Below are 23,119 nucleotides of genomic sequence, written 5' to 3'. Positions count from 1 at the left end.
GAGTACCCAGAGGGGTTTCCTGCCATCCACTGGACCTTGACGAGGGGTATAATGGCGGACCAATTCGCAGTCCGTTTCCAGTGCTTCAAGACCTCGTTCAATTGCGTCTTCACTCAGTCCCAACGAGCCGGCCTAGTCGGGCGTGATTGAGACCTCCATCAAGCATGTATAACGGCAGTTCAATCAGGGCGTTCGGATCCTGCGGGATTGAAAACGTCAGGATATTTGATGGATCCAACGCCCATGATGCGGTAGATGTTCCGAAGAGCTAAGCTGGTTTTGGTAAAATTGACCGAAATGGTGTAAGTTGATTGGTCCGTCCTATCGGCGCTTATCTATTGGCTAATCGAATACCCCAATTTGACGTGGAATCCATCTGTGAACAGCCTCTCTTTAAACAGCCCCTTGCAGACAACAAAACATACCGAAGGCCACGCTTCTGCAGCCTAGCTGTCTACGCCATGGACCACCTACTGGACCACCTCCAAGCCCTCCTCCACGCCCTCCTCCACGGGCCATGAGACCCTTTCAACGACCCAGAAGATACCAGGACTTACACCAGCTCCTACCGATCCGCACTGCTCGCGCAGACAGGATTCTGTCCACCTGCGCTACTTACCGCGGTCGTTCGACAAGGAGTACGCGAGCCGTGACCTAGCCAGCTCATGGACCAGCACAGCGAACTCTAAGGTTCATGCTTTCAATTCCAGCCTCCGCAGCCCGTATACCCGAACATGGGACACTTGGCCAAGGTCAAAGCAAGAGCACCATCGTGCAGTTTCCGCAGCCCGGCCGCGCATGAGGTCGAAGAAGGCCTGGATAAACACCCAGAGCGTCCGAAGAGACTCCCAATCATGTGTGTTTTGAAGACGACGGACAAGGATAACGGCACTTTTGACGGAAGTAAAACGCCATATATCGTTTCACGGAAAAAAAGGACCAAGTACTGCAATCCTCGAGGCAGACATCAAACCATGCTCTCTCACATACCCACCGCACTCTCTCGTCAAGCCACGCATGCAAGCCTCTCTCCGCTGGTCTGAGAACACAATGACTTTGTCTAAATTCATCCTTCCCGCCACCTACCTTTGCGAGTTCAGTGTTGGGTTCGCCTTACCTTCCTAGATGGGTTGATTTACGCAAGCGGCGGTCTATAAAACGTTGCAAAGCTGAGATTCCTCTTCCTCAGAGGCCACAGGCGGTGACGATGACATTTACCATCGCATGGTGGTGGGTTGGGAACTACCAAGACCAGCGCCGATGCGCAGCAAACCCGTTGGCAAACCCGTTGTCTTCTTGGGCGACCCCCGTGATATATGGTAAGTGTACGGCGTCCACCAGCCACTCTTTGTCTACATTCCAACTGGCTTTGACGTCCTCCAGCTAACCTTAACGTCCTCCAACGGGCAGGTTCCCTGTCGAACTCCCACTGGTAGTGACCTGCCTTCACCGCCAGACAAGTACACGATCTCCGAAAAAGAGGACGCGGAGCTGTGGAAAGTCCTCGCCACGTGCTCAGACCTGTGCACCTGATGAGAGAAAAAGAAAAAGGAATGTAAGCCCGAGCGAGAATAAATAAGACTCCACCTTTGACTTTCAGGCAGACATGAGGCAGGCAGCTTGACCAAAAGCGGCGCGAGGCGTCGAGGTTCCGGCGAAGAAACAGCCGTTGCTCGTCGCTAAAAGACTCAGATTCGACGAGATCATCGAGCACAACGTCGTGATGGCGGACAGCCTTCTCCAACACCATCTCTTAATCAATCAAGGCAAGCCCGCAGAGGCAGTCTCCAAAGTCCCTCGGCCCAAGATCCTTTGACGCCTGCTACAGTTCGACCTCGAGATCCTTCAGTCGACCGTTTTCAAAGCCTAGACAGTTCTCATGGTCCTCGACCAGGCTCTCGACTCAGTGGAGCTTAATGTCGTGCGTCTTCTCAGGTGGCAATCCTTGAACGTCCTGACCCTCGACCAGGCTCTCGACTCAGTGGAGCTCAATGTCGTGCGTCTTCTCAGGTGGCAAATCTCCAACTTCCTGACCCTCTCCTTGATCCGGAAAGCGTCTGCGCCCCGTTACCACCGCGTGGATGAAGACCTCCGTGATGACCAGCCTTTCCTCTACGGTACTAAGAACAACATCGATCCTGGGCTCGGCCATCCTGGCCTTGCAGTACTCTCTCAAACCGAGGAAATACTCATTACCCGTATCCACGTTACCATTGAAGTTCGCCCAGTCCGAGGCGCCCAGGACAGCAACAGCAGAAGCAGAAGCAGAAGCAGGGACAGGAAAAGAAACAAGAGGACCAGCGAAACCGGGAGCTGGACGGAGAGCAGGACCGAGAGCATGAGGAGGACGACGACGATGAAGACATCCTATACCGGTGCTATTGCTGTTCTCAATTACGTTGCCAAATACACTACCGAAGCAGAACGGCAATCAGAGTCGTATCAACAGATCGCCACTCAATTGCTTCCTCATCTTGCCACCACCAGGCCGTTACTATCCTTCATCTCAAAGACCATGAACCGCGTCCGGGAAGTGTGTCATCTCCTCCTTGATCTACCTCTCTAATTTAGCAGTCATTCTATCCACCTTGTGGACTGTCGTCCTGAAGCGGGCAGGCTACTACCGATAGATCAAATGACGATGGAGAGTCTCTCAAACGCCGTGTCAGTCTCCCTTGAAGAAGTACACGGTACTGTTCCAAGGGACTCGAGGGCATTTCATTCCTCCAGATGCTACGCCTTTACATCTTCCGTCGGCCAGATCAAATGCAACTACGCAGGCGTATAAATACCACTATTGCCAACGCCTGCAGCCACGCCACGCGCGACTCCTATACCGAACGGCTAACTGGCCCGTGTCAGAGCCCCATGTATGTGCCTCTTGGTGGGGAGAAGCTTGTGCGGGGGACTGGATACTATACAGGTACGTTTCAGGGCTCGACTTTTACCCAGCTGTTCAGTGACTTGTTGATATTATACCACTGCAGAAATTTAGACCGGGGATCGAGCCATAGGGATGTTTGTTACTGCACAAGATAACAGCCATCTGAGATACAATCGAAGGCGTCTCGTCTCGTCCGGACGTCCCAGCTGTATCTATCTGCGTTTAGCGTGGCATATGCTCGCAAAGAGGACGCTGCTCTCTCTTCTCTGTCTCTCTTCTCTGTCTCTCTTCTCTGTCTCTCTTCTCTGTCTCTCTTCTCTGTCTCTCTTCTCTCTCTCTCTTCTCTCTCTTCATCCCGGCTTTGCGCTTCTTCTATTATCATTTTCGACCCTCGATCTTCAAAACACGGACAATGGAGGAGGAAGTGGCGAACGAGTGGATGGATCACATGCCGGGCTTTCTTCGATGCCTCCTCATTTCGCCAGAAAGCCTCGCAGTCTCGAGCGTCCCGTACGTAGTTGAGCCAGATCAGGCCTGGGCTTCTCGGCGGTTGGTGAGGGGGTCGTAGTGCCTGCGGCCTTGGTTAGCCTCGCGGTCGAAAATGTTGCTGTAGAGGTAGAGGAAGTGCTGCTACCGTGGTGGTGCGCATCGAGTGCTGTAGGATGCGATCAGGGGCGGACAGACCTAGGTCTTAAACAATCTTCAGAGGTGGAGGGATATCCAAAGGTGAAGCCGATGGACGATATTGATCGCGTAGCGGCGCGTAAATCCCTCCGGGAGACAAAGAGAAGATTGAAAACGGTCGAAAAAGACGAAGAACGCGTCGAAAGCACGTCGGATGGCGATGGCGATGGCCATGTCATTGTCGTAATCACGGCCTGCGCTCTCAGCCTGACACAGTAGGCTACTCCTCACGAGGCTTGATACCCCCCACGAGGCTGACTGCGCACATATTTTTCACGCCGATGTAATTACACCAGTTAGACCTCACTTCGTCTCAGAATTCATATCATAATCGCACCCTTGACAGCGATGTCTCCTATCTCTCCTGTTCGAGGTTGCGCCGTGATACTCGTGGAGCCTGCAACCCCAACCGCTCCACGGCCGAATCGCGTGCGAGGAAAATCTGTCCTAACGGCAACGAAAGCAACCGCATCAGCGACAGCAACATCGAACAACACGAGCCTCCGAGTGCGCACACTCGGAAACGACCAGATCTCGACCATCGACCACCAATCTCCACGGGCTCGAGGAAGTGGTGAGAAGCAATCATGGCACCACGGATCGAATCATCGACGAGCTGCGCACCAATAACCACCTACTCAAGACGAACAAGACGAACCATGATCAGCTACAGAAGAAGATGGCGGATTTCAGGACATTCACAAAAGACTTCACGAGGGGAGCTCGCATCGATCGAGACGCAGCTCGGCGAGCGAGGTGACGAAACAATGAGCAACCGTGACGAAGACGGCCAGCCAGCTCCCTTGCGCAGCGGGAGACAGTAATGCATGCGGAACTCGACACCGTCATCAGCCTCGAGCTGCGGACAATTACTCATCACGAACGTACGCATCGGTGCTAGCAAACTCGGCCAATCCGTCGTCGTCCGCAAGCCTGTTAACAACATACATGCCTCGAGCGGATTCGATCTGGCACGAACGAACCCTCTCTCCTCGCCTCCTCCCTTCTCCCTCCTTGGAGTGACAGTCAAGTGGACACGCGGCGAGTAAGAGACAGGAACAAATCGACAGGTGCCGAGATGGAGCAACCGAGCGACCAGAACGTTTCCGGCTTGACTTGATGTTTGGCGTAGAAGCAACTTGGAAAAGATCCAGCTTGCCATTCTCTTTAAACAGGGTCCGCCACAACCAGCACAATGTCGCCCAAGACCGTCACGGTTCACGACACTCTCGTTTTGTTCTTGCGAGCACTTATCCTCACTTTACACTTTTGGGTCCGGCGTTTCCGAGTGACACCTTTCGCTCCTCTCCTCTTGGTCGTTGGAAGCCCGCAACGCCGTGGCTCAATGGTGCAGAGCCCCCACCGCCCGACGAGCGTGCCTCCACGCCGCGCAGACGGCGCTGTTCGAGTCCGCGCCCAAGAATGAAATAATAAGGCCCGACCTTCCGGACAATGTCTCCTGTTTTGAAATACCCATCGGCGTCGTGGGCATTTGCCGCTCCTCGCGCACAGTTTGATGAGGATACCGACGAAGATTTTGTCGACGAAGTCGAAGAAGATGCCGACTTCTTTTTTTTGACCCAGTCCCCGCTGTTGGCAGAACCCGGTCCAAGAGGAATACAAAAGTCGGACCATCCAATTACTACAGATGACAGGACGGGAGGGCTTGACGAGGTTCACCAACATGTCCTGAATGACTTTGTTGATAATGCAAACTGAAAGTCATTGACGAGGCTCGACGGCTGGTTGCCCAAGTCGTCGCGGGTGACCGAACACACACGATTTGATGCAAGCACGCCGGGAGTTTTTTACTGGTTTTTTCCGTCTGGTAGTTCTGTTGCTGTTGGGACCATGGCCATCTTCTCCACGGCCATCTTCTCCAGTCGATACAGGGACCGCTGTCCAGTGGGAAGCTCTACTGCTGCAATACAATAGCAGCGGCCATGGTACGCAGACGTTTCTCCTGGCCGGCGGATGATGCCTACGTACGACAAACGCCGACCTATTGAGCCGCGATGGCGCACTCTTGTTTCTAATATGTTTACATCGAGCCGCCTCCCTGCAAGGACCGATACAAGTTCCGCATCGCTCTTCTTCACCTAGAGCATCGGCCCAGCGAAATCGAGACGCACATCTTGAAACCTTCGAGGCCTTACGTGTGAGGATCTTTCAAGATGGTGTGAAGGATCAGTTGGACCTCCGAGGAGTTGACACCAGAACAATGACTATGATGCTGATATCGACTGCTCTGGAAAGGATTGGCCAGGAGATAGGAGAAGCCTGCGCATTTTTGGTGGCCGGGATGGGTCTCCCGCTCATCGGAGGCGACATTATAGTCTGCACTCTTGAAAATTGCAGAAGTATATGTCTTGTGCCTGGTCGTCTGTCTCCTGTCTGCACTTCAATGTGCCATGTTACAGCGCCTAACAGCAAGATACCCATATAGGGAGTACTGTATGGTGCCCGTCTGACAAGTGGAGTGAAGATCACGTCACACTGCTACATGCATGTTACGGCCTTTCTTTCTTACTTGCTTGCCCGTCTTCGGGTATATTGGGCCCCATCCCGGTCATGGTGGTCCGGCAGCCGGTCTCGATCGTGGACACGGAGGCAATGAACACTGTGTTGTCTGGGGTGCGTTGTGGGCCAACGTTGTCGGAGGCTCCAGGTTCGTTGGACTCGACATCACCGCTGAGCTCGAGACTGGCCCTATCTCAACTGCCCCGAAACTTCAAAGTTCCAGAATCAAGAAACGACGGGGTACTTGGCAGGAAAACCTCCTGGTCTATGAATTCCCTCGCTCACTGCGTCAAAGAGTGCTTAACCGAGTGAGTGCTTCATTCATGGAGGAAATATCCGGCGAATAATCCAACCGGACACCCGGAATCTCAGATATTGCAATCGGTCACCTGGTATCCAAATCCGGGGGCACCATGTGAGGGTTCTCACGCATACTGAGGAAGACGCCGCGCTCCTCCGTACACAAGATGCGTCGAACGGATTCGATCTCGCACGAACTCCCATCCTCCTTATGCATGATGAATGGGTCAATCGCGCTCTCGAGGGCCTGCGTATAAGGGGTGAAGATTGGTATCCCGTCAAGGTCGACGATGTTGGTCAAATCTGCGGAAGTGAAAGAAGACGGACACACCATTCGAGATGATTTCGCAGAGTCGTTCTACGCCGCCGCCAATGGAATCACCGGGGTCAAGAGGGCTTTCTGGCTATCCAAAGGAGATCTGATCGCATGGCGGGATCGATGGTAGTCTACCTGGTCGGCGCGATCGAGGCTCATGCGATCCCGAAACGGCGGACAGTCAAGATCGAAGGACAAATTGCCTTTGTCAAAGAATTTCACAAGATGCCTCGACCGATTCAATGCTACAACTACGAGCAGTACGGATACTACCAGCCAGTCTCCGTTGCAGCCGCCCCATGACCTGTGGCCAGTCCACAGAACCACCGTACCGACTCCTGTCCATCTGCAGAGACGAAATGCCCGGCATGTGCCGATGCTCATGCCACGGGCCGCGACGACAAGACCATCACGTCGTGCCGGAAGGACGGGTCGCGCACGCTGCACGGCTGGATAACGCGCGAATTCCCCAACTGCTTCTGGGTGTAGATCGTATAGGCCACGCTGTCCCCTAACTACTTACACGTCAAGGGCGAGAAGACCGAGCACCTTGCCTACGTGATTGCGGAGTGCGAGAAGCGCAGCGTCCACACCGTCGAGCCCACCGCCCAGGCGGAGGAGGACTAGGTCAAAACCATCCTCGACATGGCCAAGCTACGCGCCGAGTTCCTGGCCGATTGCACCCCGGGCTACTACAACAACGAGGGCACGCCGAATCCCGCGGCGGCTAAAAACGCCAGCTACGGCGGCGGCGCCCCGGCATTTTTAAACCTGTTACGGGAGTGAAGGGCCAAGGGTGAGTTAGGTCACCGATCGGGGCTGCTCGGTATACAAACGTGAACGAGCCCGCTGACAATAGAGCGGTGACCAGCAAAGCGTACTGAACGGGACCATGAACGACATGCTTCAGCACACCGGGATATTGCAAGCGAACCTTGACTGCCGAAGCGCAACCTCCCTTCCCTTTCTCTCCTCCACAAAGATGGCCCTCGAGGTCTTGGTCTTTTGGCGCTGGTGCCACTGTCGCCGCCCAAGACAGCCGGGGCGCTCTCCTGGATACACTACAGTGCCTCTGGGTTGAACGAGATGGCGTCGCTCGAAGATTCTTCCCTCATCTCGACCCGGACCTTCGTGGGTGGGTTGTCCTTCAACCTTGAGGCACAGCTAAGCCTTCTGAACGATGAAACTGCGCGTGACCTGGCGCTGTTGCTTGTCATGGAACCATGGCATGCGTCTTCGGTATCGACCGCAAAGGGATCGTACATGAACACGCCATGTGGGAGGCGGTACGACCTACGCAGGTGGAAAGTGATCGAGTGATCCGATCTTTTCGTTTAATGATCTACGTCAACGAGAGAAGTCAGTTTCGACAAATTGAAGTACCATGGTTCAGACATTGTGGCCGGCATTTTGAAGTTCGACTCATTGGAGCTGATGGTGGTTACTACTGTCGGTTTACGTACGTACCATTTACTACAGATGGATCTAGTTATAACCAGCCTGAACTGCGACATTGTCCCGTCTTGACCTGGTCTGGTCAGCGAGGACGGACTTCGAACACCGGGCAGTTTCCGATAGCCCTGTCACGAGTCCATCTACGCAGAGGGACGTCCACCAGTCCTACGCACCTAGCCCCCGTCAGAATTCCGTCCCCAGTGAGGCAGGAAATCCAGGCAGAATACCATAGTAGTGGGGACAGAATTCCGTCCCCCCCTGGGTGCCAGGGCATAGGCGTACGTGGTCCCGGTGGGCTTCGGGCCCAGACTCAAGAAGCTAAGGAGATACAATTGTTTGTGGGAGGCTACTTCAACCGCCACGACCAGGCATGTCGTGGCTGCTGGACGATGCTTTCCACCAAAGCCGCGAGACAAGCAAGGTGACGGGAATCATCAGCTTAGGGGCTCTGATGGACTTCGACCACCTCCCGCCGCCATTTCCAGATCTCCTCTTACAGTGCTTCGAGGAGGGTTACACCGCGAACGGGGCGGGGACGGGGTGGCTTCGTCTGCTCGACAAGGCCAAGGGACACCGATCCTGACCTGGAAAAACTATCTATTGCAGACTCGCCTCAGCGATATCGTATCTTGAGTGTCCGATTGGTCAAGCGAGGAATGTGTTGCCTAGTGAGCTCCGCGGACCTAATTATCCGTCTATCTGGAATTCGCGAGCTATAGGCGGCATGGATGGAAGGTCACAAAGTAGGCACAAAGTACACGGTGTGATCGAGGCCGTAGCTAATCGCATCCTGACAACACGCCAGCCGTGGCGAGCCCAAAGGAGCAGTCCGCGCCATTTCCAAACGGCGTTGACCCGGTGACTGGAACAGCCTTCTCACCCTTGCCGCCACCGAAGCCATTGCGCTGCCTGCTCGGTCCATGCATCATGGACGCAGGGTGTTGGGGGTGGCACAAGTGCTCATTGACAGTCCTGACCCCGTCAACGTGCTCATACCTGCAGAGTCGAGGTTTGCAAATACACACAGGTGTAAAGGCCAACTTCTGACTTCCATGCATCGGTTGGGTGGATTCCCTTCATGCTTCGCAGAGTGTCCAATAACGCCATGAACGGGGAGCGAGGTGGCAAATTCCACATGTAACAATACACACAGGTGTAAAGTCAGCTTCCTAACTTCCATGCATCGGTTGGGTGCCCTTCCTGCTTCAGGAAGCGGGCCGACAAATGCTACAAAAGTTCCAGGCCACAAAGGTTCCAGGCCACAAAGGTTCCAGGCCACAAAGGTTCCAGGCCACAAAAGTTCCAGGCGTCACAAGGTGCAAGGTTGCCCAACTGACCACCTCCTTCTATGAGTCTACTCCCTGTGTGGTTGCCACCTGGAGGTCCTTGTCGCGCGGGATCTAATTCCAGCCAACAAGCGTGTGTGCCTGCGTCTTGAGACGGCTCTTTGAAACGTCGCTGAGCCAGTAAAGCAGCTAGCTACAGGCTTATTCTCACGGGCAAATCCGGTCGGTCAGCACGACTGATCCAGGCTCGTAAGAAGCGATCACCCGACTCGCTACCAGACTCCACCGGGCGCAGGCAGAAACGAAAACTGGTGTTGGACATGACTCACAGTGAAAGATAGGTGGGGATAGTGAGGTGAGGCTGAAGTCCAGAACCTCCTGCTCCGAGGAAATAGTACGTTCGAGCCCGACGGTCATGCGGTCATGAAACTACCATCGACCTCCTTGCGTTGATACCCAATGAGCTGATTGGCACAGTCCTCAAATGTGACATCCACAAGGTGGACCATGGTTCAGGCCACCGTGTCACACGGACCATCTTCAACGCACATACGACCTACATCTGACAGAGTCATGACGACATCTAACCCCCTTTCCTTGGTCCTTGGTCCAGTCTGGATTGACCATTAAGCGGGGCGACCCTCAGTGTCAGCAAAATCGGCGATTGCCAATGCACTGATGTGGGAAAGCCAAAACCCCTTACGTTCTCGCGATCTAGACTTGGAGGAACGTTCGTGTCCCATCAAAGTGGAGTGGTCGAACCAAAGTGCCGTGCAGAGCCAAAGTGCCGATTTCAAACTAGAATACCCTGTCGAATCAAAGTGCCGTGATCGAACCGAAGTGCGGTGATCAAACAAAAGTACCGTGGCCCACGAAAGTCCCATGGTCAAACAGCTATACGACAGGATCAATGAAGGAACATTGGTGTCCGACAAAAGTACTGCTGTCGAAACAATTATACGACAGAACCAATGAACATTCGTGTCCTACAAAAGTGCCGTGTCCTACAAAAGTGCCGTGTCCTACAAAAGTGCCGTGTCCTACAAAAGTGCCGTGTCCGACAAAAGTACGGTGGTCGAACAGTTTATACGATGGGACCAATGAATGAACATTCGTGTCACACCAAAGCGGGGTGGTCGAACTGAAGTACCGTGGTCGGACCAGGGTAGCCTGTCGGACCAAAGTGCCATGGTCAAGCCAAGGTGCCGTGATCAAACCAAAGTGCCGTGTCCTACACCACGGTACTTTTATACGACAGGACCAATGGAGGAACGATCATGTCACACCAAAGCGGGGAGGTCAAACTAAAGTGCCCGTGATCGAAGTAAAGTACCGTGGTCAGACCAGGGTACCCTGCCGGACCAAAGTGCTGCGGTCAAGCCAAGGTGCCGTGATCGAATCAAAGCGCCGTGATCATACTAAAGTGCCGTGGTCGAACAAAAGTGCCGTGTCCTACAAAAGTACCGCAGTCGGATAGTTATACGACAGGACCAATGAAGGAACGTTAGCATCCTACGAAAGTACCGTTGTTGAACAGTTATACGACAGGACCAATGAAGGGACGTTCATGTCACACTAAATTGCCGTGTTCCACGAAAGTACCGTCACGGGGTCGAACAATTATACGATATGACCAATGAAGTGAAGTCCGCAGGTATGAGTCACAGCTCTCGCAAGACACGGAAGTACCGCAGTCAAATCATTATACGACAGGACCAATGGAGGAACGTTAGAATCCTACAAAGTATGAGTCAGAGCTCTCCCAAGACACGAAAGTACCGTGGTCGAACAGGTATACGACAGGACCAGTGAAGCCCGCAGGTAGTCCGCAGGTATGAGTCACAGCTCTCGCAAGATCAGCATCAACATGACATCTCAAAACCCATCCCCAAGCGATCCGGTGACTAGGACCAACCGGTCAGCAACGGGTCCAAAATATGACTCACAAGTGACTCCCTGCCGGGCTGTGGCTGGTTGGCCGGCTGCACAGTGACAGGCCAGCGACACATCCGTGAGAGACCACGACCCAGGCAGACCTTTCGCAAGACCGACTAGGCTGCAGTGCGACGGGAATTCTCCACAAAGATGCAGCACATACTACTGGTCGCCTCAGTCGCAGGACTGGAACGTGGAGCCCAGACCATCATCCAGCAAGTAAAGCAGGCATTGACCAACCCCATGCTGGTGACGCCATACTACCAAGGCGTGGTGACGACGAGTTGACCACACTCAGGGACGAATACACCAGCAGTCGAGACCGAAGCACCCATGAGCGTACAGTCGTTTGCAATTGCGGCTTCACCTTTCCAGACACACTCAATTATTAAAGCCCCACCTGCTTCCTTTAAACTAGTCTGAATAAGTCTAAGCGTTACTGGCTTGTCCTCAGAGCGTCATCGCGAATTTGCTGGCCCCGATTTATGCGGTGAGCTCGTCCAACTGCCGTCACGGACACTAGAGAAGCTGGCTCTGGTGCAGTTGTCCGAATGGGATCAGACCAAAACATGTGATGATGACCCTCCCTCCTGCCTCCGAGTTACCATCAGATGAATTTGTGAATTAGGCATCATTACTGGAACTCTTAGCTCATCAAATGCATTCCCACAGTCCCGGCATCAAGCAAATCTGAGACCAGGTTTTTGTCGACGATGACCAGAGACACATAGTCAGTGTAGCCAACTACAGCACCATAGCCGTTTTCCAGATAGAAGTTGAAATCATTCGCGTCTGCGAGATATAAGCCCACCCGAGTCGACATTGTTAAGCCATCGGTGTTCTCGGCGTCATCCCAGGGGTTGTGCTTTGCCGAGTTTTCCGCACGACTTTTCCAGATTTCCCACTTCTCCATGTGTGTTGTGGATTGAGGATCGTAGATTTTGAAACCCGTGTTGAATTTGAATTGTCCGATCTTCGTGCCCACTAGAGCTATCGTGTAGGTATTGTTCGGACTCTTCAAGGCGCACCAGATCCCAGGAAAGGATCCTCTGTAGATCCAGTCGTCAGGCATAGACTTGTCGGCTCCGAAATCTTGGTATACGTTCCCAGCTTTCTCGTCGAACTTGTGGAAAACTCCAACATTATTCAGTTCTGCCAGGTCCACCTCATCCTTGGCCATTTCTTTCAAGCATTCCCTCGTGACCTCGTAGAGGGTATCTCGAAATTCATCATAGTCAGACTTCGGAGGGATATGAGCGTCTTGCAGTGTCCGTATTGCGGGGTGAACAGAGAACATCTTCTCGTCTTGTGAGGGGCCCAAATGAACAAACATAGACAATGAGGCCAGCGTCTCAGGCATTTGCATTTTGCGAGAAAATTGAGTTTTTCAAAACTGACCTGCTTCAGGCTTTATGAACAGTTGGCTGTGCAATACCAGGCCTCCTTTAATGAGTGCTAACCGGTGAGGCTAGGCTCCGAGCGCCGGAAGTGGAGACACTGCACTTGGACGTTTTAGGCTGCGCAGAAAGAGCGGTGAGTCTCAAGAAATCTGCTGCAGGACGAAGCTAAGCACTCTTGAGAGAAACCAGCAGGGGTGTGAAAGCAGGACTTAAAGTACAGCGCACAGAGTTTTTACGATCAGCTTGAAACCCGATACGCCAGTTTTTCTCTTTCACCCAAAGGCAACAGCGCCCTCCTAATGGCCATACGACGAAGAATGATTATTTTTGGCGCACATTTCGTCAAATCCTTGGTCGCCAGTGTGAACTGACGCGTCTGCTTACCCTGGCTGCAGATCAAGGACTCAGCCCGTTCTACGATGGCTACAGTAGCCACATCATTCTTCCAAACGACTGTAGAAATGGAGTCCACCAGCCGGGAATCCCGCACGAAAGCTACACTGCAGAATTTTCGGTCAGGGGTGAGAGAAAAGAAGAGACGATATTGGTGCACTTTCTGGAAGACACCGACAGGGTATGGAAAGCAGCCCCCTACCTCGCCTCGGATGCACCGGCGTGTGACAACATACCCTTCTTAGACGGTCCGCGGAGATCCATGAAGATCAGGAGAAGGGAGAGACTTTCGCTGGCTTGCCATCGCGAGAGACCTGCACGCCCACAACTTCCCCGTCCGACTTTAGGATCTGGACCACGGTCTCTTTTCCCCCTTGCTTCTTTTCCTGCTTGACCCCAGAAGGATGACAACGCTTGGTCCAGGGAGGACTTTCTTTCCGATAACACCAATCATTCGTCCCGACATCAAACCAGAACAGCCTCTACGCCTCTACTGGGGCAGCTCGAAGGCAACCAACCCTCCCCTAGCGGTGGCAGAGGGTGGCTACGCAGTCGAAGGCATCCACCCATGGAAAGCCCCGGGCGTAGATGGTATACCCAACGCAGCGTGGAAAGAATTATGGCCCATTCTAGACCTCATGATAGTGGCAATTTTCCATACTTCACTCCAGCTGCGCTACGTGCCCCTACCGTTCAGGGGTGGCCCGCATCCTGGCGCTGAGGAAGCCGGGCAAGGCAGACAATACGCAGCCCAAGTCATACCGACCAATTTCACTGCTGTGAATTAGTTGTTGCTAGACGGCTATCCTACCAGGCTGAAACCCACGGTTCTGCTCCCCAATCATTCATCCTTTGCATCAAAGCCCTTCCCAACGTCTACAATACAATACAATCTGGCAGATACAATCCAATCGGTCGTAATTCCTGGACATGCTTGCATTCTTGTCAACACCGCAAATACAAATGACACGGCCGTGAGCACGAAATATGCAGATCCGTCCTGATCTGGCCCAGACCGGGTGAATAACTGGCAGCAGCGCTTTTTTTTGTAAGCTTTCAAGTCCCTTGAAGAGACCGTGACGGGGGCAGATGACAAGGTAGGTACGGGTTGGGTTATATTTCAATACGAGGTAAGAAATAAATGAGATGCGACGGTGACATTGAGTCCCTCCCTACCTTTCCTTCCGTCTCTAGTTTCCATTGATTGTGGCCGAACCGATAAACATCCGGCCCTGGTGGAATTGGGTTGATTGGCAGGCAGGCAGTACCTGAAGGGGCTTGCCGGATGCGGTCGTCGCGCCTCTCTATTTCCTTGTTTGTTTTCTTTCCTAGGACGCGGCTGTCGCTGTACCGACCGTCTCTGTTTACTTCTTCCTTTCTTTCCTGGGATGCGGTCCTCGCGCAGTCTCTATTTCCTTACTTCCCTCTTCCTTTTCTTTCCTCAGCTTAGTCTCTCGTCAATGGCAATACATGATTAGGAGCGTTTCTCCTTTCCACACCGTCAGGCGTGCTGTCGCCATAGTTGCCAACAAGGAACTTCGTCGACGCATCAGAGCGGGAGGACACCAAGTTCAAGGACACATGCTCGGAAATACCGTCTGGCCAAGCTCTCACACCACCCTGGAGTGGAGCAACAACTTGAGGAACGCTTCCCTACAAATGTTGTCTTGTATTCTGGTTTCTGGCGCCAATTTAATCCAACTGGGGTCAAGCGAGTTTGAACACACCGGCCCCCCGGGCAGGCAAAGAATGCCGCAATTCCCGAGTCGATTCAAACCTTCCCCCCCCTCGAAGTTACGGATCTATTTTGCCGACTTCCCTTATCTACATGGTTCTATCCACCAAATCCCCGTTGACCCAACTTGGGTCAAGCGAGTGTTGAACACACCGGCTCGACAGAAATCCGGGTTGGCCCGGCAAGTAAGAATGCCGCAATTCCCGAGTCGATTCAAAGAGATATGTCAGAGGCTCTAGCCATGACCTTGACCACTGGCGGGTGCGCGTTGCAACGCCAAACGTTACTTTGGCTCGCCTCAGAATTGGCAGTCTACGTTTGTAGACTGCAAAGTGTCTACAAATATAAAGCAGCAGCAATCCGAAAGGATGAGAGGGTCCGTGACCCAACCCCTGATCCATGTCGCAAGAATCACGTTAGCTAACTGACTTGTTATGATGACCAGGCCTATTGCGTCCCATCCTACAAGCGTACTGTTCGAGAAGCCTCTCTTTTCGGACCTCATCCGGCTGCCTGGTGTCCATGATCTGATATCCGATATCATGGACGAATTGTTAAACATCGCTCATTCCCAGGACTGCAAATTTCCGAGCAACAGGAATCTACAATCGACCCCGTGGTCGGGTCAAGCGGTTGAAAGAGAGGGGCGTCTAAGCAGCAGCAGTGGAAAGGATGATAGGGTCGGTGGCCCCTGGATCCGCATCGTAATGAGAATCACGTTAGCTGACTTGTTGTGACCAGGCCTATTGCGTCCCATCCTACAAGCATACTGTTCGAGAAGCCTCCTCTCCTCTCAGACCTGATCCGGTCCCCGGGGGAGAAGGGAGGGGGCGGTGTCCATGATTTGATATCCAATGCTATGGACGAATTGTTAAACATTGCTCATTGCCAGAACTGCAAATTTCCGAGCAACTTAAGGAATCTACAATCGAATCTATGGTCAGGGCATCCCCTACTTAAGTAGACAGTAAAGTGTCTACAAAAATAAAGCAGCAGCAGTTCGAGAGGATGATAAGGTCGGTGACCCCTGATCCGCGTCGCAGAAATCACGTTAGCTGACTCATTATAAATAGGCCTATTGCATTCCATCCTACAAGCATCCCTTCTCGAGAAACCTCCCCTCTGTTAGGGACGAATTGTTAAACATTGCTCATTCCCGACTGCAAATTTCCGAGCAACGTCGCGGTTGAAAGCGAAGGGCATCCCCGGCCCAAGTGGTGGAACGGGCGGCATCCCTTATTGAAGTGGTTGATGGGTTGGCGTCCCCTGCACACAACAGGCCACGATAGTTAGTGAACAGACAGGAATCAGACATATCAGAGATCACCTACAACGGGCCTCCCACAAGGCTCCCCATTGTCCCCCATTCTCTCCATCTTCTTCGACACGGGTTTGGTTGACCAGACCATTGACGATGATTAGGGACCTCTTTGTTTTGTCGACGACTAAACACAATGGGATGTGAGTGCCACGATCTCTCTATCGGCGGACAATGGTTGTAAAATCCCCCACGCTCGGGCCTGTCTCTCTCATCTACGGTGACCAGATCCCTGGACCTATGATAGTCCCGCTACGGTCTGGTCTTCCTTGTACTTCGTCTCGGCCACTCTCCACCACAATTAGATGTGGAATACTACGGCATCGTTGAGACCACACCTCGATCATCAGCTACTCTCCAATACAAACCTCACGGGATTGATTGGCTCCCAGACAACCGAGACGGAGAGTGAGAAAAAGAAGATAGGCGGATACTCTGAAAAAGAAAATACCCTGAATTGCTGTCAAGCTGGAATCCTGCCCGATCAGAACATGGAGATGCTGCAGTCGAGGGTAATACCACGAGCCTTAAACTGGGGTTTACGACCAATGGAGCCAGATTTGAAGACAGCAAGACCACGTTGATACACTTCATCCGTGATGTCCAGCTCAAGAAGATGGAAGATGCCGCCACCCCTGCAGGCTCTGCGGGTTGGTACGGGTATGTGTCCTCTCATCGAGGGCAGTACCACGAGCCTTGAACTGCGCCGCGACCAGTGGAGGCCACATTTGAAGACCACAAGACCACGTTGATACACTTCATCCGCGATGCCCGGCTCAAGAAGATGGAAGATGGCGCACCCCCTACAGGCTCTGCGGGTTCGCACGGGTATGTTTCCTGTCATCGCGCTCCACCAAGGTGCTCGGGGTGACGCTGGACAGCTAATTGACCATTCAAAGACCACCTGGCGCGGGTAACGCACAGAGGGTGGCGTCGTGATCGATCGAATGCTGGCCCAGATTCCCCGGTTCGTGATCAGGCGCGGTGAGCCACCTCTAGCAGAGCATCGTACTCTCAGGCCTGGACGATGCGGCATCGGCTTGGTGCGCCCACTACTTGGGCAAAGGCACCCCCATGCTTATACAAAGACTTTTCGTTCCGATTGAGCGATATGCCGCGAAGGTGATGACCAACTGCTTTCGAACCAGTCCCACACGAGGCAGCCTGCGCCGAGGGAGGGCCGGCAATGCCTCATACCCACGGCACCACCACGACTGGCGAACAGAGTGTCGTGACCGATCTGGAAGTCATCGACGCCTTCAGCATGGCATCTGGGCATTTTGATACCTGCTCAGCTGTCCACATCACGAATGATCAGGAAGAAAGCGCCGACAGGTGGATCGACCAGACCAAGATCAAAGATCAGGATCGAAATATCATCCCATCCCTATTCCCTTCGAGGAGGATATTACCTCCTTCAAACTCGATACCGTTCTCATCCCTATCGTCTTCAAGTAAGATATCACTTCCTTCAAAACCTCATACCGTGCAATCATCCCAGGAGACACTGTACACCCAGGGGATACTATGCAATGGAGGTGGTGTACACAATCGCCTCTAGCTCAGTATTGATTAGATCAGAATAATACCGGCGATATCCTCGACTCGCAGTCATTAAACGTGGCAAGCGTGGCGCCGCATACCACAAACTCACCCCCATCCACCAGCAGCTTCGAGACTAGGATAACTTACAAGGGAGAAACTCAACAATTAAATTTTATGAGAGCTTGCTCAAAGGGCTTATCCTTCTACTGCATCCTGCATCCTCGGTCTGTCCTGTTCTGTAATCAATCACCTTACAGCACCCATCTCTCACCAACAATCTGTCAGTGGAATGAATGATTGATTGATTAGGTAAGGAAATCATCTATCTAGTGCGTTTGCACAGTTTGTTATGTCGCCGTGGTGGAAATTATTCGGCTAACATTCCTAATCGGGTAGCTAGGGCCTCATAAATACTCGCTCAGCCTCATTCCGCAACCATTTTCTTTCTCTCCTGTATCATTCCGCAACCGTGGTCTATCCACGGGGGTAGGTGAAAAAGCGTCTCCGAGGCCACAGCTTCTCGACGTCGGGCAACTAGTGATCCTGGTGTAAAGTCCGCAGGAACGTCTCAGCCCAGGAGGGCACTCTACATTGGGGACGGTGTGCACTCAAGAGCCAGGAGACGTTATACTTTTGTGGCGGTGTACACTCAGGAGCCAGGAGACACTATACAATGGGCGTGGTGCACTCCCAGGGGGCACTATACTATGAAAATGATGCACAACACCGAGTTGACCAGGTCCGAGACACGGCCGAGCGCACGCACGGTCTTCTCCTCCGACAGCAAAGCAGAAACTGCAAGCCATCGAAATCCCGGCCGACGACGCTGCCAGCGGATGGCACGACGAATTCACCAAACATCTACACATGTCCTCCATCAAAGGGAAAGAAGAAAGAGACAGTGTTTATCTGGACATGCGTATGTACCCTCCCCTCCCTTCTCTCTCCCCAGCCCGAGCAAAGAATGCCTGTCTGCCCTGTCCGCGGGCATTTGGATGGACCCGGCCGGGCAATCTGGTCGATTTTTAGAGGGCGTTGCTGCTGCTGATGATGATGATGGAAATACAGCACCGATGCGGCCACAATCCGATTCCGATCAGAACGAACAACTGTCCGCATTGCCAGCATAACCGATGTCAGAACTGCACCACCGAGAAAGTGACAAAGTGAGCGAAGAAGGTCAGCGAGTTTCTGTCAGAACACTCAAAGCCATACATCAGAAACTTCTCCGAAGGGATGGCCGAAAGGATGATGCCCGAAGGGGTGGCAGAAGGGATGGCAGAAGGGATGGGTGGTGTTTGCTTCTCGTGTTTTTTTTTTTTTTTTTTTGTCCACAATTTGGGTGTTAAGACCATAATATGCGTTTTAGCTTCTTATCGGCGAGACTGCGTGGGTGTCAGGACATTACGACGTTCGCTGGCAACGAAAAAGCTCACCAGTTCAATGAACTGGCGGTGGAGACGACCGCACCAGGGATAGCAGATAGCAGTCAGTGTCCTCGAGGCTCCGTACCATGGCTGGATACTGTGTTTCAAGTTCGACCGCTCTTCGTTGACCACCAGAGACGGGGTTGAAAAGTTTCGAACAACACCGGCCTTGGAAGACCGGCAAATACCTCCGCAAGGTCGACGCCGCCCTGCCAGGTGAACACCTCCGCCACTGTTGCTTCTCACTCTATTACTTCTCACTTCCTCGCACGCGATTCGGCCCAAACCCTCTGTCGGCAACGGTGTCCTAGAACAACAGAGGTCCTGCCGCACTTGATCACGTTCTTCCAATCCTCCAGCGTCCAGTCGAAGACAGAATCGCGAGCGAACAGAACGCTGTGCCTTTGACAGGGCCATGAGGCCCATAGTCTCGAGACCCGCGGCCTCCATCTCGAGTAGGTCTTCTTACACACAACACCAACCCAACCGTGCGGCTCCAGAAGCTCTGAATCGGGCTTTTCAAAGCCTGGCTCGGTTGAGGTCTACAATGTCACACCATCCTCGCTCCCTCTTCTCGCTCCGGTGGTGTTACACTACCTGCCCCGCCCACCCTTCAACAGTCTGAAGGAGAAGCTGACTACCAGCTCAACCGCTTCGAACGTAAAGTCAGACAAGGCAGGACAGTACAGGAGAGCACAAGACAGAGTCGGCCAGGGTAAAGCATACTGGTCTAGCTGACATTTGAATCACGTTCTCAATCTGTCGTGACGTCCAACCAATCGATGATAACGAAAGTGTTTGGATTTGCCGAGCGTTCGGAAGGCTTGTGTGGCCAGAGGCCTGTTCCGCAGGGAGAGAGAGGTCTTTGCCAAAACGCAAAAGCGTCTGTGAGGTATCCGCGGTCCGCGCGAATTTTTGCGTCCACGGGCTTTTTCTGCAATATAAATCAGTCTACGGCATGGTCGAACGCAGGAAAAGAACAGACGTTGCAAGCTCCCACCGCAATGACATGGCCATCGCCATCCGACATGTTTTCGACGCGTTCTTTGTCTTTTTCGATCGCTTTCTGTCTTCTCTTTGTATCCCGGAAGGATTTACGCCTCGCTGCGAGTTCAATATCGTCCATCGGCTTCAGCTTTGGATATCCCTTCACCTTTAGATATCCTTCACCTTCGAACATCGTTCAAGACCTCGGTCTGCCTCTGATCGCATCCTGCGGCACTTGATGCGCACCACCACAGCACCAGCACCCCCCCCTACACCTACAGTAACGTTACCGACCGCGAGGCTAACCAAGGCTTCCCTGATATCCTACCTCTCGACTACGAATCGATCTACCTCATGAGAACGCGTTTCTATCGGGGAAAAGAGAAAAGGAACTACTTGAGAGACTTGAACGCGAACCTGCGCAGCCTCTTGGGCCAGAATTGCTCGAACCACTGTTAAGAGGAAGATAAACATACAAACACAAGAGGCCGACCATCCTTCGGGAGCGAGATAATGGGTTATGAGTAACTACCCCGAGCTTGGGTATGGTATTGAACTGGGGCGAGGCTCTTGGCCAGAGGCATCAAGTCGTACGGCGGTGGGCATGGTGAGGGCTGCGCCGATGCCAGATGAGCCACCAGTAACAATGGAAATTGGAGGGCTCACGGCATTGGTGATGGTGACCTTGAGTTGAGGGGTGATTGAGTCAAGGAACACCAGTATATTGGCTCCCTGGGGGTCACGGCTACTGCACATCAATAAACAAAACAGCATAGAAAGTCTTGACCAGATGAATTCATAACTTGATTGATCCACTATCCTCTATATCCCTTTTTTTGTACTTTCCCTCGAGTGATTAGAAATTCCCTGAATGGATAGATCCTATTGGAGGATTCCAGAGAAAATTAATCCCAGACCCAGTGGAAAAAGTCTCTTTTCTGGCATGGAGAGTGACGTGCGGAACCCTTGGCCTTCCTTATCGGGATGTTCGTGAACCGACAAAAAAAATTCACGTGGTTTTCCAAACAGCGTGATTGGCCAGCCAACTATCGTGTTGTCCAAATTCCAACCAATTCAGTGGCCAAGAGTATGTCATTTCCGCACATTATTACAGACAAATCCCACCCATCACAATACAGCCTTGAGACTCTCCCACTACAATATTATCTCCGCAAGCTCCGAGCTTTCACTTTCCCTTTGCTGCGCTCCGCATCTGACGCGAGAATCACCAAAGTACTACCTCACAACGGTCATGGCTGAGCGAGCTCATGACTCCCACGACACGACATGACACGGGGAGCAAGGCAAAAAGCGATGCGAAAAAGTGTCGTCGTGTTTGTCGTCTGCCTGAGAATCTGACTTGCCAAATTCAATTCTACGAGCACCAGCCTCCTCCATCTGACGCCGCCGGTCATTCTAGAATCAGTTCCCGTTTCACGATGGACTCACTCGGTCAGCTCTGCCCTCTCTGCCTTCGAGCCTGCGACCTCTGATGCCCCCGAGGGCTCTATTCTCTGCGTACATCTCTACGCGTGAGCGATATCGTCTATAGGACTCTACGCTGTCTCATTCTTCCTCCTTCCGAACCCGCCTGGAAAGTCACACCAGCGACCAGCCTGATCCGTTCTGGCTTCCTAGAATGCCTCCTATGAGTCTACGTGAATGCCTCCGTCCTCTCTACATCCACTCGATCCTCGATCGGAATTGTCACAAAACCTGTTCTGGCCGTTGCCGACCGCGGTCCGCCCGGAGAATGCGGAAGAGAAAAGCGAGACAATCGTGAGACGGCTCAATGCCGAATCACAAAGCATTGAGTGCCGTGCACAACCTGGTGCACACATCCCGAGAAAATGCAGCGCCACCGACAAGGGAACGAATCTCGGAAGCGTCGAGCGAAGACCTCACCTCACCTTACCTTCAGTTCGGCCAGGCATTTTGTACAGGAATAAAGACACTCAAGAGCTGGGAGGTGCTACATCATGCGCGGGACAAGAGACTTCTGATGTCCACTCACTTCAGGCTCACATTCCACACAGTTTATGGATGGCTGGGCTTTCACTTTCGCAGGGAGAATCCCCTTGAAGAGCGGCGGTAAATTTTCCCTGCGACCTGCGACCTGCTACACGCTACACGAACCTCAATACCTGCAACGAGTCTGACGATCGATTCCCCATTCAGCAATCACACCAGTTTACCACCAAGCTTGTTCAGAATGACGCGAGCCAGAGAGCTACCAGTCATCGTCGTCACCCCGCCCCCCGGAGGATGGGCCGACGTCAACCGTCAGCATCCTGACGACACGGCACTGGGGGCTCTAGGACAAGGGAGCCCTGCGTAAGTTGGACCGAACAAACGCAGAAGGGCAGAATTACTTGACCGAGGCCGACGACGACACCGAGCCGGTCGACTTGTTGCCAGTACCAGAGCCAGCTGCAGGTCAATTATCTACCAATCCAACTGATATTCCCATTCTTTTGTGTCAAGGGGCTTCATTGTTTCCTCGAGCCCACCGACGGGGCTCCGCGCCAAAGGTTGAGAGAATGAAGCTCGTCCTCACGCCTGAGGCCATGTGCTCTGGCTGGTTGCCTGCTGTCCATGCCGCGTATTCTCGACCCTCGTCTTTCCAATGCACCCTCGGTCCCGTCTCTCCCAACGACCGATTCCTCCCCCTCCGGCCCTCCTGAAAGGCCATCTTGGGACCATCTCTCCTAACATTCCACGAGGAGGAATAATACAGCTGCCTGTTCAAGCCTGCTTGACACGAAAGGACCTCGCTCGCCAAAAACCAAATCCCTTCCCTTACTAGGTCGATTGACGAGGACCTTTCCGGGTATCGACTCTTTTCATCCCCAAACCCACTCATATTCTCGCCTCCGCCTACGCCTGCGCACGCGCTGCACCAAAAAGCAATCCAACAACCACCACTATCGTCAC

The 23,119-nt window shown here is 53.0% G+C and overlaps 5 protein-coding genes across 5 annotated transcripts; 4 read left to right on the top strand and 1 right to left on the bottom strand.

Moving 5' to 3' along the window:
* Positions 1-1,879: 1,879 nt before the first annotated feature.
* On the top strand, positions 1,880-2,566 carry AYO21_09263 (hypothetical protein; the record flags this gene model as incomplete). The annotated part of the gene is made up of 1 exon (XM_022659201.1): positions 1,880-2,566. One exon carries the CDS (start codon positions 1,880-1,882, stop codon positions 2,564-2,566), a length of 687 nt encoding a protein of 228 aa, XP_022508484.1.
* A 4,249-nt stretch (positions 2,567-6,815) lies between these two features.
* On the top strand, positions 6,816-7,331 carry AYO21_09262 (hypothetical protein; the record flags this gene model as incomplete). The annotated part of the gene is made up of 3 exons (XM_022659200.1): positions 6,816-6,964; positions 7,019-7,187; positions 7,236-7,331. 3 exons carry the CDS (start codon positions 6,816-6,818, stop codon positions 7,329-7,331), a joined length of 414 nt encoding a protein of 137 aa, XP_022508483.1.
* A 4,695-nt stretch (positions 7,332-12,026) lies between these two features.
* Positions 12,027-12,746, bottom strand: AYO21_09261 (hypothetical protein; the record flags this gene model as incomplete). The annotated part of the gene is made up of 1 exon (XM_022659199.1): positions 12,027-12,746. One exon carries the CDS (start codon positions 12,744-12,746, stop codon positions 12,027-12,029), a length of 720 nt encoding a protein of 239 aa, XP_022508482.1.
* A 3,616-nt stretch (positions 12,747-16,362) lies between these two features.
* AYO21_09260 (hypothetical protein) lies at positions 16,363-17,165 on the top strand (the record flags this gene model as incomplete). The annotated part of the gene is made up of 5 exons (XM_022659198.1): positions 16,363-16,369; positions 16,532-16,634; positions 16,695-16,876; positions 16,943-17,054; positions 17,126-17,165. The coding sequence occupies 5 exons, from the start codon at positions 16,363-16,365 to the stop codon at positions 17,163-17,165; spliced, it is 444 nt and encodes a 147-aa protein (XP_022508481.1).
* A 247-nt stretch (positions 17,166-17,412) lies between these two features.
* On the top strand, positions 17,413-18,901 carry AYO21_09259 (hypothetical protein; the record flags this gene model as incomplete). Its single annotated transcript, XM_022659197.1, has 3 exons — positions 17,413-17,680; positions 18,511-18,690; positions 18,801-18,901. 3 exons carry the CDS (start codon positions 17,413-17,415, stop codon positions 18,899-18,901), a joined length of 549 nt encoding a protein of 182 aa, XP_022508480.1.
* Positions 18,902-23,119: the final 4,218 nt, after the last annotated feature.

The sequence above is a fragment of the Fonsecaea monophora genome (genome assembly GCF_001642475.1).
Source record: "Fonsecaea monophora strain CBS 269.37 chromosome Unknown Scaff89, whole genome shotgun sequence".
Lineage (NCBI taxonomy): Eukaryota > Fungi > Ascomycota > Eurotiomycetes > Chaetothyriales > Herpotrichiellaceae > Fonsecaea > Fonsecaea monophora.
This window is presented reverse-complemented; position numbering and strand designations above follow the sequence as displayed.